Here is a 16,347-nt window from a genome sequence, read left to right as displayed (position 1 = left end):
GCATTCTCATTCAAAGCCATGAGAATAGATGGAATTACCTAGAGTGCTGCTTTGCACACTTTAGTGTGCCTAGGAATCATCTGAAGAGCTTGTCGAAACACAGATTCCAGGGCCTTACCCTTAGAGATTCTGATTCTGTAGGTTTGGGCTGAGGCCTGAGAACATGAATTTTTAATAAGCTCCCAGATGATGCTGATGGCGCTGTCCTGCGAGCACATTTTGAGAAGTGTTATTCAGAGAGTAAATGCCAGTGGAGAAAGGAAAGGTCCAAAGACTAAGCCTTAGGACACTTCTAACACTAGGTGGTCAGAGAGATGAGGAGACATTAACAAAGGAGACACAGCCTCCAGTGGGGTAGGCAGAGATATAAGCAAATGGGTGGAATCCCAGAAGCAAAATGTAAGTTTCATTTCAAGGAGAACAGAGTAAACAGATGTGTCAAATTACTGCTGATGTCAAATCACATGAAAGCTGAGAATTGACCATTAGATTTGGTAACAGGAAGTCATTGGTAATTGGACTAGCACAGTATTGTGGGGTTGTGGTGATGAAATCTAAACTGGAATAGGATCAGGAGAGAGTGGGAGAAGATGAACTGAAAACAGCAGATATAGGCAACTCTTTGGGAGATTTCTTGCTTTAAAAGAAAGCCAGGAGATGGGTGGAAACTGAATCCTGGTTTGGGGAGAGGCCAAGGAAAGCTTCTTTTATTAATGATGGGAGGCATCATAGGATATTTATATTCTGACGAGAATGATCTAGACACAGAAAAACTTAAGTTCGTTTTCAAAGAAGTGCAGATGATGCAAGAGAAAGGAGATACGACGGTTAATTTTATGTGTCAACTTGGCTAGGCCATTTTTGGGACAAACACCAGTCTAAGTCTAGATGGTGCTGTGAAGGTATTTTAAAAGTATTTTTAAAGATCTAATTAACATTTAAACAGGCAGGCTTTGAGTAAAGCAGATTACTTTCCATAATGTGGGTGGGCTTAATCTAATCAGTGGATGGCCTTAGGAGAAAAAGGTTCCCTGAGAAAGAGGAAAATTCTGCTTCCAGACGCCTTTAGACTTGAGCTGCAATATCAGCTCTTCCCTGGGTCTCCAGCCTGCTGTCCGAACTTTCCCATTCAGTCCCCATAATGAAGTAAAACCATTACTTAAAATAAATCTCCCTCCTTCTTTCTTTTAAGCCATAAAAGTAATGACTGGCAATATGATTATCAATAAATGCACTAAGAATTGTCAAAATTTAATTTCTAACATGTTATAGCAGTAGACAGTATTACAAATCTTCAACTTTAAAGTCAAATAAACATAGAATAAGTGACAGATTACAAAAATAGCCAAAATTATCTACACTTCCCTGTATCAATGCTCTTTTCAATGTTGCCTTGCCCCTCCTCCCATCAAGAGGCAAAGTCCATTTTTGAATCTGAGGCAGTCTTGTGACATGCTTTGGCCAAGAAAATGTAGCAGAAGTAGCGATGTGCCAGTTCCAAGCCTAAGCCTCAAAAGGCCACGCACACTCCTACCTTCCCTTTTGGATGTCTGCCACCCCATGAACAAACCCAGTATATCCTACTTGACCATGTGGCCTGGTCATTCCCCAACAACAGATGGGTACCAAACACAAGACACACAAATGACACTATCTATGATGGGCAGAGTGGTGGCCCTCAGAAAGATACGTCCATGTCCTAATCTCTGAAATCTGTGAATACTACTGATACGGGAGGGGGGCAGGGAAGTGCTAGGTAGAAAAAGGTGGGTCCCTGGTTAGGGCTCTACCCCCACGGACCTAGGTGAGGACAGGCACTCCTGCTTCCGTGCCCAAATGCTGCATTTTCCAAAACCACCCTGGCCTGCCATGCCCCGATCCTGGGCCTATGAAAACCCGACTTCCTAGTGAGCAGACACACAGGCAGCCAGACGTGGAGAGGAGCACATCAGTGGATAAAGATACAAGCAGCTGGATGGCGAGAGGACGTGGAGGGAGAACGCCAGCAGAAGAGCACACTGACAGACACGGGAAGAGGCGGAGTTTGGCCGGGGCAGTCGGAGGAGAGCCAAGGCCACTGAGTGGTGGGACTCGAGAGGAAAACCATCTCCCTCTGGCTCCCCAACCTGCTGAAAGCTAATTCTACTCAATAAAACCTTGCACTCATTCTCCAAGCCCATGTGTGATCCAATTCTTCCAGTACATCAAGGCAAAAACCTGGGATACAGAAATCCCTCTGTCCTTGTGATAAGGAAGGGGTCTAATTGAGCTGGTTAATACAAGTCGCCTATAGACGGCAAACCAAAAGAGCACCCTGTAACACACGCCCACTGGGACTTCAGCTGTAAACATTCACCCCTAGACACTGCCATGGGAGTCGGAGCCCCACAGCCTGCCCATCTGTAACCTCCCCTGGAGATTTGAGCTTTGGAGCACTGAAGAAGCGAGCCACACCCCCACTGCATGCTCTCCAAGGGGAACAAGGGAACCTTTTCCATTTCATTACCTCATATGGCAAAATAATTTTATTAAGTTAATGATCTTGAGAGGAGGAGCTTATCCTGGCCCTGAATGGAATCACATGTATAAGAAAGAGGCAGAGGAATTTTGAGACAGACATCCAGAGAAGAAGACACAAAGAGAAGGATTCAATGTGACCACAGAAGCAGGGACTGGAGTCGTATGGTCACAAGCCAAGGAAGACCTGGAGCCACCAGAAGCTGAAAGAGCCTAGGAACAGATTCTTCTCTACAGCCTTCAGGGGCAGCACAGCCCTGCTTAGTCCGTTTTTCATTGCTTATAACACCTGAAACAGTAATTTATAAAGAAAAGACATTCATTTCTTATAGTTATGGAGGCTAAGAAGTCCCAGGTTGAGGGGCCACGTGTGGTGACAGCCTTCTTCTGGTGGAGACTCTGCAGAATCCCAAAGCGGCACAGAGCATGACATGGCAAAGGGGCTGAGCGTGCTAGCTCAGGTCTCTTTTCTTCTTTTTATAAGGCCACCAGTTCCACTCCCATGATAACCTATTAATCCATTAACCCACGAATCCATGAACGGATTAATCCATTCACAAGGGCAGAGCCCTTACGACCCAATCTTCTCTCAACACTGCCACATTGGAGATTAAGTTTCAACATGAGTTTGAGCAAATGTTCAAACCATAGCACTTGCCAACACATTGATTTTGGACTTTTGGTCCCCAGAACTGTGAGAGAATACATTTCTGTCGTTTTAAGTCACCTGATTTGTGGAAATTTGTCACAAATTTGTTACAGCAGCCACAGGAAACTAATACATTATCCTAAACCATCCACACCCTAGCCAAGCCTCCAGCTGACCCCAGATCCATGAGCCTGGCCCAGATTAGCAAAACTGGGAACCCACTGGGTCATGAGTATTAATAAATAGTAGTGCTAAGCTACTGTTTTGTAGCAGTTGGTTACACAGCATAAGTTAGCTAATATGGTAGCTTTTCCTGCTCCTTTATTTCTAACTTCTTCAAGTACTTATGTTTATAGAACCTATTCAAAGACACAAAATTAACTGTAGCCAACTTCATTATTATTCCAAAAGGATTTTACATCCCAATGCCATAAGATTGGCAGCTTCCCTGCCTCAGTGACATCGGGCTTTGTTTTATGACTTGCTTCAGCCAAGGGCACATGAGTGGTTATGACACATGCCACACATGAGTGGAAGCTTTAAGAGCTGTTGCACATTTTGACCAGCTCTGTTTCCTCCCTCTGCCACAAAATAGCATGTCCTCAGTAGTGTTTGCCTCTTCACGCTGGATTCTGGAATGATAAGGACGGATGAAGCAGAGCCTAAAGCCAATCTGCAGCTGCTGCAGCCTACATGTAAACTGAGTGACAAATACATCTTTGCAGTTGTAAGCCAAGTTGGGGATTGTCTGCTATGCAGAATAGCCTTGCAAAGCTTGACTGATAAAATTATCAAAGAGTAACCCTCCAAAGAAATCACTTGAGTGAAGAGTTTAGTTCTAACTTTACATTAAAAAAGTTTTGTTTTTTTAATGTGCAAGATGTAAAATATACTTTCAGTCTCTATGGGTTTCTCTTATTGAAAAGGATCCTTTAGTTATCTAAAATAGCCTATTTCTATAGGATATAGTCTGTTAATTACTCATTAGATAGCAATAGATACTGCCAAAATATGTCAATGTAAACATTATAGACACTGCCAAGTTTATATGACACCAAAACAAAACAAAAAAAAATCAGCATAGGCTGCTCTTTCATGGAGACCTTTAGTATGCCCATAACCCTAGCATGCTTTCCCCCATACATGCATATAAGGAAGGAAGCCTTCCCTCTATGTGATGAGTATCTCATAACTTCTATGATAATGAACAAGATAAATGCTAACAAACTGACGAGTTGCTGAGAAAAATGAATGCTCCTTTGTGAGTGACACTGTGAGAGTGAGAAGAGCACTTACTGGGCTAGGGATAGAGTCAGGATCCAGCTTCTTCTGGGACTGTGGCGGACCAGCCATCTGTGCAGGACCTCCGGGGAAGCCTCCTGGGTAAGAGAGTTGTGTGCCTGCCATCTGGGGACCAGAGTTGGCTGCTTGGAAAAAATTTAAAGAGAAATGACTATCATCCCAAATCCAGCATGTAAGACTTGTTGACGATATTATGCTGTTCAGTCAAGCATGTTTTATTTTTCACCTTATTAAAAAAGGCAAGGAGTCAAGTATGAATGTGGTTCCCCATTTCTTTGCTCTTGCCAAAACTCTTCAAAAGCTACCATTTCTTAAAAGTGATAGATAACTAGTAACATAGGAACAAAGCTGATTTTCAGTTAAGGGTTCCCCTGGGTAACACAAAGCCTTCCCCTGCACCCTGTCTGCCTTACCCTGCTGCAGAGGATATCCAGCACCCAAGGTCTGGCCTGGAAGAGGTGGGGGCTGGTACTGGGCATTTGGAGGAGGAGGCCCAGAGAGCCCATCTGGCCTGTACATTGGTAGAGGCAAAGGTGAGGCACCAGGACCATTGAGTGTGGTGGGTGGTGGTGGAAGAACTTGAGATCCAGGCTGCAAAATGGACGGCTGTGGAGGTCGTGGAGGAGTCTGCAATGATGTGGCTGACGGAGGGCCAGAGGGTCCCTGGCTTGGAGGAGCCATGCCTGAACCTGTGTGAGAAAGAAGACCAGCCCACTTAAATACCACATTTCTCAACTCTCTGACTTCTGCAAAGTACATGACAGAGATGTTTGTTTTCCTGACATAAAGCAAGAGGACACCCTCAGAAACACGTTTGGGTTTTTTGCCACAAATTGAAATCTTCATTCAGAAAACAGAACAAATGCTATTTTACACAACTGGGATTTTTTTTTTTTTTTTTTTTTTTTTTTAGGACAGGGTCTTGCTCTGTCACTGAGGCTGCAATACAATGGCAAGATAATGGATCACTGTAGCCTCAACATCCTGGGCTCCAGTGATCCTCCCACCTCAGCCTCCCAAGTAACTGAGACTACAGGCACACACCACCATGCCAAGTTCATTTTTTTTGTTGTTGTTGTTTTTGTAGAGATGGGGTCTCGTGATACTACTCAGGCTGGTCTCAAACTCCTGGGCTCAAGCAATACTTCCTCCTTGGCTTCCTAAAGTGCTGGGATTATAGGTATGAGCCACCATGCCTGGCCTGGAAAATTTTTAAAAGGTAAAAGCAACATTTATAATTTAAGTGGGGAATTCATAGAATAAATTTTAACTCAGTTGTGTAATTACATGATATATGCATTAATTAAAGCATCTGTATCTGGTACAAATCTAGAAAATCATATAAAAATTCTATTACATAACAAGCATTACTCAGGTAAATTGCACATTCAATAAATTATTTGCATCCTGTGCGTGACTTGACCAAACAAATTTCAGAATTAGGTAGAAATAACCAGACAGAAGAGAAGGGCCACCAACATGCTCTCCAATCATATTGGAAATAGCTGTAAAGCCAGATTATGTTTTCCTTTCTCTGATTATGGGAAATTGGGTTGCTTCTTTGGAGACTTATCCATTTTGGAATGAGTAAAAGACAGAAAATAGAGGGGTTTTAATAATACTTCAGAAAACTAATTTTAAGTAACATGGAAACATTCTTCATCTAGATAAGTGGCCAACTGTGCTGTCATTACAGTGGGGCTTTCCATGACTCACAGGATATACAGCATTTCTGTTGATGTAAATCTCAGTACTGTGACTCTTTCCTCTCCTATTCTTCTCTTTTCTGCCTCACAACATCTGAGCTTCCATTCTTTCCATGATCTAAACACATAATTAAAATGCACTGTGAAACAATGAGTACTATATTTCTGATTTGGGGGCCCCATCATAAACAATACAAGGTTTAAATTATCCTTATTTCTTAATTTCACTATTCTAATGTTTGTTAAGTCAGCATTTTTTGTCTTTTTTTATTGTTCAATCATTGAATGGAAGGTATTCTGAGGGTCCTTCAATTACCTTGAAATAAGTGGCAGCAAGATCAAGAAAACAATTAACTATAGCCATACATAAGATAGATGCTTTATTATTAAAAATGTCCAAATACTACTTCAACACAGTATGCCCTAGTTACATCTATTTTAAAAATGAAGAAAACCTCTCTCATTAAAAATAACTAGGACACAAGGCCGTCAATAAACACTAATAATAAAACTATTACCATAGCTGTTGATTTGCATAGCACTGAGCTGGCTGCCCAGCTGGGTGACAGATGAAGTGGATATAGGACTTGGATAAGATGATTGTGCAGTGGGTTGGTATGGTGCGTATGAGGATGCCACATTGTTGACAGGTGGAGGGCCTGGAAATCTGAGAGAGGAAAACAAGATGTTAAACAATATCACAGCGTCTCAAGCAAATGGCAAATAATAATGTTAATAGCTTGTAAAATTAAATAAGCCTGTCTAGTAGGCCTAGGAAAATGACTGATATTATATACTAAATCTTTAATTAAGCTTGATCATGTAGCATCATCTTATATTTATGCTCACATGCTGAACACACCAAGACAGAAAAAAAATCCTAATGTGAGCATAAAACCAGTTCTGGAAATCAATTTGGGAAACTGAGCCCATCAGAGCCTTAGCTATACTAAAGTTAATCATCAGTAGAATGAAAATCAAGAAAATAATACAGCCAGGAACAGCGGCTCATGCCTATAATCCTAGCACTTTGGGAGGCTGAGGTGGGAGGACAACTTGAGCCCAGGAATTCAAGACCAGCCTGGGCAACATAGTGAGACCCTGTCTCTACAAAAAATAAAAGAAAATAAAAAATTAGCCAGGAGTGGTGGCGCTACTTGGGTGGTTGAAGTAAGAGGATCACTTGAGCCCAGGAGGTCAAGGCTACAGTGAGCTGAGACTGTGCCACTGCACTCTAGCCTGGGCAACAGAGCCAGACCCTGTCCCAAAGAGAAAAAAAAAAAATCTAAAAATTACATCATGCTTTACCTTGAACTTATTAGACGTTTATTTTTTCTTGTTCTGCTTTAAACAACGGCCGCTATCTGGACAATGTACCTAGTAAGGTTAATCTGCCAAATGCGATTAAAGCCTGCCTGAGAGTCACATTATAAATTCTTATTTTAAATTTTAAATAAAATTAAGTTTTCCCAAATGGTATACCCTGATTTCAATTTCTCTATCTGAAAACTGGAAACTATTTCCCCATGGCCCATGTCTTGCCATCTGCCCCCTACTGCCATTGAGAGGTTAAGAGCAGAGCCTGAGGGAAGCCAGTGCTTGCCTGAAGTCCCACAATTTATTTGTGACAACACTAGGACCAGTGTTTTTCCAGGTCTTCAGTGAGTGCACTTTTCAAAAGCATCACACTAATTTTATCTTGTCATTTTTCTCCATACGTTTAAATTGAATAATTGTTATAAACAAGACAGAAAATTAACCTTCCAACCATTACTCTGAGTGCATGACATTAAGCATATTTGCAGAATAATATCTCACACTTTGAGATAAATAGGTGAGTGATGAAAATGCTCTTTTCCGCTCATACCTCTGAACAGCTTATTTCTGCAGAGTCTATGTTTTATCGGCAGCCGGAATTGATTTATAATTTAGGACTCTTCTGTAATGATACAGAAAAGGCTGCCTAATAAAATACATGTTGCAAGAAAAAAAAAAAGAAAATGCTCTTTCCATTCTTTCCATTGTACACACAAGTACAAGCTATCCTATAGCAGAAAATTGGCTAGAAATAATTGAATGAATAACATTGTAACCCAAAAATATTGTTAAACAAAACTATCCAATTTCTCTCCTGTCAAATTTTTCAAAAAGCCCAACACAGTTAGGCTAAGCACCCTTTGACTTAAACACTTTTTGGAAGAAAATGAATAAAAGATAGAAAATACAAACATTAGCTTTTCACAGTAAAAGTTTTCTTTATATCTCTAATCAATTAATGACACTGGTGAAACACAAGCACAAAAAATATAATTCTAGTCTTGCATGACACATTTAAAATATGTTGTGATCACTAAAAAATGATTTCAAGAATTACATTAAAGGTCTGTTTTGTAAATCCATTGTTTCCTAAGATGAAAACATTTCTTCTTTTTAAGAAATAATACTTTTTCGTCTTTTAAAAAAACTTTGTCGGCGGGGCGTGGTGGCTCATGCTTGTAATCCCAGCACTTTGGGAGGCCAAGGAGAGCGGATCACGAGGTCAGGAGATCGAGACCATCCTGGCTAACACAGTGAAACCCCATCTCTACTAAAAATACAAAAAGCCGGGCGTGATGACGGGTGCCTGTAGTCCCAGCTAATTGGGAGCCTGAGGCAGGAGAATGGCGTGAACCAGGAGGCAGAGCTTGCAGTGAGCCAAGATCATGCCACTGTACTCCAGCCTGGGAGACACAGGGAGACACCGTCTCAAAAAAAAAAAAAAAAAAAAAAGTTTGTCATAGGGAATAAATGAAGTAATTACACTCAGGCAGAATATACATGTACTATAGAATATATTCACAGATGCAATGAGGTATGGTTACAGACGTTGGATTTGATAAGCAGAAACTGGGGATGTTGCATTTACATGCAGAAAAAGCCCCCCAAAACATTTTCAAAGGTGTTTCATAAATGTTAATACTTTTAAATAAACAATTCTGTGAATCATTTTTTGTTTTACAATACAGGTAGGACAAAATATATTTCAAACAGGACTTATAACACAAGCAGCTTCAAGTATTTTTTTTAACTTAACAAAGGTTAAGGATTTAAAATAGAGAATGAGAGTCTATATAACCATCAGTTATTACTTTCAACCCATAAATGCCTACTTATGATTCAGTGCCTAACATATACCCCAGGAGTTAGGTTTCAGAAATTCACAATTATTTCTATCTGACCAACTTAAATATGGTAAGTCTTAAATAGATTTGGTTTTTAAAAGCAATTATTATCAATTTTAAAATAAATAGAATAGTATTAAATGGCTAACAAACCCCTCACATAAATGAGGGAAGAGATGAAAGAACATCTTAAACATACAAATTAGTTTATTTATTTTTTATTTTTATTTTTTTTTGAGACGGAGTTTTGCTATTGTTGCCCAGGTTGGAGTGCAATGGCGGGATCTTGGCTCACTGCAACCTCCACCTCCTGGGTTCAAGTGATTCTCCTACCTCAGCCTCCTGAGTAGCTGGGATTACAGGTACACACCACCACGCCCAGCTAATTTTTGTATTTTTAGTAGAGACAGGGTTTCACCATGTTGGCCAGGATGGTCTCAATCTCTTGACCTTGTGATCCGCCCGCCTTGGCCTCCCAAAGTGCTGGGATTACAGGCATGAGCCACCGCACCTGGCCAATATTTTTTAATTTCATTACTTTATTCAAAGTCACATAGCATGTCATACAAAGCTGAGGTGTGAATCCAGGTCCTCCTGCCCTAGCGTAGAAACCTGGTGTGTAACTATAGGTAAGCCACTTAATCTCTGTAGCTCTCAGCTTTCAAATTCTGAAAAAGAGCAAGTGAAATGGAGTGATCCTTTTTTTTTTTTTTTTTTGCTATAAATAGAATGTTAAAATTAAGAACCATACAGAGTTAAATAAATGTTTCTCATGTTGACTGCCTTTATTTAACATGGCTCTGGACTGAAAAACATTCAATTATATATTTTAATTTATGGTTTCATTGAATGTCAAGTATATATTTTAATTTCACTGTTTCACTGAATGTCAGAGAAGGGCAGATTCACCATAAGAAAGAATTCAATAAAGAATTACTACCAGATGATTAATAAAACATGAAAACTCAGCCTCAATTTAATCCTAATCCTCTGTAGAGTTGACTCAGTTTTCTGTGGCCTGTTCAACTTCAAACACTCCCCATTTTCAAGTTTGCAATAAATTGCTCAAGAAATGAGATGTATGCTGAAGTTTGTATGCGGAATTAAGATGCCAAATTTTTCAAGATTTGATTGAAACAAAATCAGAATTTTGAATACCTAGCCCATAGAGAAAAAATGAAAGTTCTACCAAATCCTAGCATCGTTCTCCACACTAAATAAAATTGAAGAAAAAACAACTACTTCTCTTATTTTTATTGCTCCTTCCTTCAACTTTTGTTGAAATCAATTTCTTAGTAGATTCACATATATCAGCTTCAATTTGGGAAGATGGGTCCACTGTTCCCTCAAATTCACTGTTTCTTCATCAGAATACATCACTTACAATTGATTGATTGAATTTTTATTTTATAATGAAAAACATTGATTTTTAGGTTGCAGATTTTATTTAATATCCTACCCAGTAGTAACTCTATGTAGATAACTTTAGCACTGCTTGCAAGTTTAAGACATTTATTCTTCCTCAGTCAAATCAAAAAGACAAATAACTAGATATGATTTTTAAATTTTATAAAACATTATATTTAAAATAGCAGTATTTTAAAGATAAAAATTTTACATGTTAAATTCAAATCAACATAGTAACTTATTTATATCTTGTTTTTATTTGATAATTTAGATACAGTAAAATTAAAATATTTCTTTGGTATACTAAGTAAAAATGACACAGATAAAATGCTAGAATCCACAAAGAAAAGTCATATGCCATCTATGCTCTTTGACAGCCACTGTCATCAGACTGGTGTGATTCACCTGCACAAGCACGGTGCACTTTACCCTTGCATTGCGCTACATTCACAGAGGCATGTCCCATGAGGGCAAGGCAGCATGGTAACCAGGAAGGCTCAGCCTGAAATACCATACTTTTCCCTGATTTTTTCACTTTTTAACCCCAATTCTAACCTTCGATCCAGTATGCAAGTTGTAGCAAGTGAACAGTACAAGAGAAGGAGTAAAATTTGTCAGTACTTCCCTAAGAATCACCACAAAAGCAGATTCTTTAAGCTATCAAGAGATTCCTGAGCTGTCATGAGTAACCAGATTGAGCTCTAAGGACAGACAAGCTATAAACAGTGGACTTTTCAGATCCAATGGAAATGATACTGACAAATGCTAAGGTGTTGAGTCCATGGGCACAGTGCACTGTGTAAGGCACTCTGCATGTATTAATCATTAAAATCCTCACAACCACATACTATTGTTAAAATCGTCATGAGCAAACGGAGGCACACAGAGGTTAGGTAACTTATCTAGCTAGTAATTGTCTGGGCCAAGATTAGCAAACATGTCCTGACTCTAGAGTCCTCTGCTCTTCACTGGGCCAAACCCTGTGCTGGGCTCACAATTACAAAGTTAGGGCCTGCTTGATGGTAAACTCCATGGTTTACTCACTCCTAAGCAACCTGATCAAGTGAAATAAATGGCAATAAACCAAAAAGATCAATCAATTCCAGGCTAATACCAGTGACCAAAACATTTTTCTAAACTTGAAACCAGCTGTTCAATCTTTGCATTTCTTTCTTTAAAAAAAAAAAAATCTGAGATGCCTGGAAGTTTACAACAATAATTTTTTTTTTTTTTTTTTGCCTTGAGACAGGGTCTCCCTCTGTCGCCCAGGCTGGAGTATAATAGCATGAACACAGCTCACTGCAGCCTGTACCTCCTGGGCTCAAGCAATCCTCCCACCTCAGCCTCCGAAGTAGCTGGGACCACAGGTGCATGCCACTATGCTTGGCTAATTTTTTATTTTTTTTGTAGAGATGGGGTCTCATCATGTTGCCCAGGCTGTCTTGAACTCCTGGGCTCAGGCGATCCTCTCGTGTCAGCCTCCCAAAGTGTTGGGATTACAGATGTGAGCCACCACACCTGGCAACCATGAATTTTTCTAGGTCTTCTCCCCTTTACTTCTGGACTGAGAATTCTATATTCTCATTTTACAAGTGAGTCTGTGAGCCACCACGCCCGGCAACCATGAATTTTTCCAGATCTTCTCCCCTTTACTTCTAGACTGAGAATTCTATATTCTCATTTTACAAATGAAAATGAGGACGGGCATGGCCAAGGAACTTCACTAGTGTCCACAGTTAGTAAACTGCTTGAACCAGAAGAGGCATTTTGGTTCTCCGTCTTTTTGCTCTTCCTCTCTTGCCTTTCTGTCACTCTTTTGAGACTCAGGGCAGTAGGATCAGTCCCGATAAGACCCTTTGACTTCTTGCTCCAAGCTTAAACCACAATCACACTTAATGACCTACCCTCTGCATCCCATAGCTACCATTTCAACCAGCAAATGTCACGTTACCATGACAAACAAGAGCCAGCAAGTGCCAAGCTCACAAATGCCCTGTAGGAGAATTAACCTGATGACTTTAAAAAATCCCAGAGGGAGTTTTCCTATTATGGAGGACTATAGACTTCGTGAAAGGCCATGACTAAAAGGCTTCACCATTAGGAGGGTCTAGAGTCATATCTAGGGGGTACTGCCCACACCTCCCCACCCCCAAACCTTTCTACCTGGGAAGGAACCTGAGAAATGAAGCCTCTGGGTAATCCTTGGAGAAACTCCGAAGCAAACACTGCCTGCGGCTTGGCACTGGCTTGGCACAGGTTCTCGGCAGCTACACCTCACCGGATAAACAATAATGGGATTTCTAACAGGGAAGGTGTGATGCTGGCTTCTTTCCCAGGGATTAGTCCCTAGTGGGCTGTAGGCTCTAAATATTTCATACATCTTGGCTTCTCCAGGCCTGCTTCCAGCTTTTCCCTTCCCCAATTTACTATAAACACAAACACAAGATTTATTTCCTGTGTTGTTTTTACTATAGCTCTGCCTTTTGAGAATCCCTCACTGGCATCTGTGTGCCTTCCACATCAAGCTCACAGACCCATTGGCGACAATCTGATTTAATTTCAAAATATTTATTAAGCACCCACTGGCACTGAGCTCAGTTCTGTGAAGGATCCAAGAAAATAGAATGATTTAAAGTTTTATTCAAGAATAAAGGCCATGGGCATCTAAAGGAATTAAAATTGATATAAAATTCTAAAATAAACTGAATATAACTCAAAACTAAAATGTATGGTATTGATACAAGTAATTTTTGATACGTTTTTAAATATCTACTAATACTGTCTTTTTCTTCATAACTTTTCTTGTTTTCTTTTTGAGACAGGGTCTCACTGTGTTGCCCAGGCTGGAGTGCAATGGCACAATCATAGCTCACTGCAGCCTTGACTTCCCGGGCTTACAGGATCCTCCCACCTCAGCCTCTCCAGTAGCTAGGACTACAAATGTGCACCACCAGGCCAGTTAATTTTTTCTATTTTTGTAGACACGGGGTCTCACTATGTTGCCTAGGCTGGTCTCAAACTTCTCGGCTCAAGCCATCTGCCCAACTCGACCTCTCAAAGTGCTGGGATTAAAGCCATGAACCATCATGCCCAGCCATAACTTTTCTTATTGCTGTGTTTCCTAGGGCAGTTATCTAACAGATCCTTTCAGGGGTATAACATTATCAAAAGGTCAAACTTTCAACCAATAAACATACAAGCTCAGAAGGTATTTCTGAAATCATTTTAGGAGAATATACAAACGAAGGTTGGAATCTACCTAGCTCACCTTTGGGGAGGGTGACTAGTGGCATGAGCTCCATTCTGACCAAATTGATGGGGTCCAGGAGGTGGAGGACCCGGAGGCAACATTCCCCCAGTGGCAGCGGCCCCCAAAGGCCCTGCTGGCTTCATCATACCTGCAAGAGAGGGGCATGAATTTAGAAGTGTATTAAAGTACAAAGAGAGATGAGGCAAAGTCATTAGGTTAAAAATGAAAACTAGGTGGAGGAGGAGGGAAAAAAATGGATTAGAACAAAATCTCTTTCAAGCTTAACCATCACCTACAGACCTGTCAATACCAGGCTCTGGTATGAGTATTTGACTATCATAATGATGAGAGAGCAGAAAAGAAGGGAATCATTTTATCACTAAACAGAAACTAGAACAGAAAAAAATAAATTTGCATATGACAGAGGCACCTTGATAAAGTACATTACCACGCAAAGAATACTAGAACACGCAATGAAAAATGGCAGTTAGATATCAGAAAATAAACCTGGAAAAAGCAGGAAGGGTCATGGTAAAGCATTCTAACTGTAACTAAATGGGGCATGGGGGAGGACACTAGAAATGCCTTTGACTTACAGCACAACAAAAGCGGGTGGGGAGTAGGGTCTATCTTTCTAAAAATCCTGAGTGCTTCCTTCAGAGCTTAAAAATCTTTCCAGGATCCTAAATAGCTGGATGATAAACAGCTGGAGGACTGCTCACTCAGAGTCAGATTCATCATGCTTGCTCAGACAAAATATGGGACCACATGCAATTAACGGATGCTTCTGGGAATGTCTGTGTTTTCATTTATTAGCAGCTCTTCTCAAATAGAGACCTTTAAAGACTTCTCTTTGGAACTGTCTTCAGATTTCTCTCTTTTCTTCTTGAGAAATTGCAGTACAGGAGAGAAATCACTGGGCTTGGGTTAGAGTAGTTCAAGACCCCACATAGTTATTTATTAGTTGTATGACCCTGGGCAAGAAGCTTATCTTTAAGGACCTGTTTTCTTCCTGCAAAATGAAAGGCTTAGACTAGATTACCTGAGACCTCTTCCAGCTTCTAGAAAGAAAAAAAGAGAAGAACTTCAGTTCTTCTATCTGCTGTCTCCACTAGCTTGTTTTCACTCAATCGATTTACTTTTGACCATACCCTGCTCTCTGGCAAGGTCATCGATGACCACCTAGCTGCCTGCTGTGCACTCCTCCTTTGATTTTGTCATGGTATTTCATATGAACATTTCCTTTATTCTGTTATATTCTTCCGGAAAGTTTATTCCCTCAGATAGAAAGGAATTGACTGATGATGTGTAGTCACCCAGGAAGAGTTTCTTGTATTGTCATCACAATTGCTTTCGAGAGAATGCTTTCAGATGTTTGCGTAACCTAAAATGACAGGTATCTAGTGAAGTGCCAGCCTTTATGAATATCATTGAAACTTTTACAAGGTTTCTTCTCTTAAAATAGGATTCCTTAAACTGAGGACATTTTTATATTAATTCTACATAGTTTTACTTAGCAAATTCATATAACACTATTTTCAATAAATATTATCCTTATAACACTACATTTTAATACAAAGTTCTAAACCCCAAACCCAGCAAAGTTAGAAAAACATGAGACTTGCAGTCACAGACAAGTTTGAATTTGTGACTCCGATAAGATACTATATTTTTCAGAGCTTCAACTTGTAATCCCATGTCATGGCAATAATATTCCCTAGCTCCAAGGACTGTTCTGAGAATTAAATGAACCAATGGATATGACAGTTTTTAAAACAGCTGTTTCATCTTCCCTGGCCATAGCCCCTGCTCTCCGTTCTTAAGCATTTTTATTCTAACAAAGCATATGCACCATAATTACAAGCACATTTATATTTTCATTTTAAAAACATTATTTTGGACAAAAGTAGGCAATTCACAACAGTAGCATTAATATATTTTCAACTTAAATAATTACATCCACTACGAGAAGTCAAAAATATTCTTTTTTTTTTTTGGTCTTTTTTTTTTTCTTTTTTTTTCTTTTTTTAAATTTGCCTCATGGCTCTCCAAAAATATTCCCCTTTTTAAAAAATAAGTAGGATAGTAGCAATTTTCATGAAAACCCCTATAGACATGTCTAGAGAATTAAAAAAAAAAACAGCTCTGATATATGCAAGCAGAACTTTATACATCAATCTTACTGTGCTCTCCCTTTTGCTTGGGAATCAACTCTATGGCAATGATCCAAATCATTCTGTGGCATTCTCAAATCGTTCTCATTATTATTCAACATACATTTAAGGTGCCTTTGAGCCATTTGAGAGGAGACAACCATGTAAACAAATCATTACAATGTCTTGTGATGACTGTTAT

At 39.8% G+C, this 16,347-nt stretch overlaps 1 protein-coding gene across 7 annotated transcripts in view; it reads right to left on the bottom strand.

The window, feature by feature from the left end:
* SEC24D (SEC24 homolog D, COPII coat complex component) overlaps positions 1-16,347 on the bottom strand; it is a 115,634-nt gene that overhangs the window by 87,266 nt on the left and 12,021 nt on the right. For 4 of the 7 annotated variants that reach the window (XM_055274720.2, XM_055274719.2, XM_055274722.2 and 1 more), the window contains exons 3-6: positions 14,011-14,140; positions 6,693-6,841; positions 4,882-5,157; positions 4,463-4,593 (exon numbers count right to left, since the gene is read on the bottom strand). In XM_055274720.2, coding sequence (XP_055130695.1) covers positions 4,463-4,593; positions 4,882-5,157; positions 6,693-6,841; positions 14,011-14,140 — 686 coding nt within the window. The remainder of the gene's footprint in view (positions 1-4,462; positions 4,594-4,881; positions 5,158-6,692; positions 6,842-14,010; positions 14,141-16,347) is intronic. The other 3 variants (XM_055274723.2, XM_063637952.1, XM_063637953.1) reach the window with 1 other exon arrangement.

This window comes from Symphalangus syndactylus, chromosome 4 (assembly GCF_028878055.3).
Source record: "Symphalangus syndactylus isolate Jambi chromosome 4, NHGRI_mSymSyn1-v2.1_pri, whole genome shotgun sequence".
NCBI classification, from domain to species: Eukaryota; Metazoa; Chordata; class Mammalia; order Primates; family Hylobatidae; genus Symphalangus; species Symphalangus syndactylus.
This window is presented reverse-complemented; position numbering and strand designations above follow the sequence as displayed.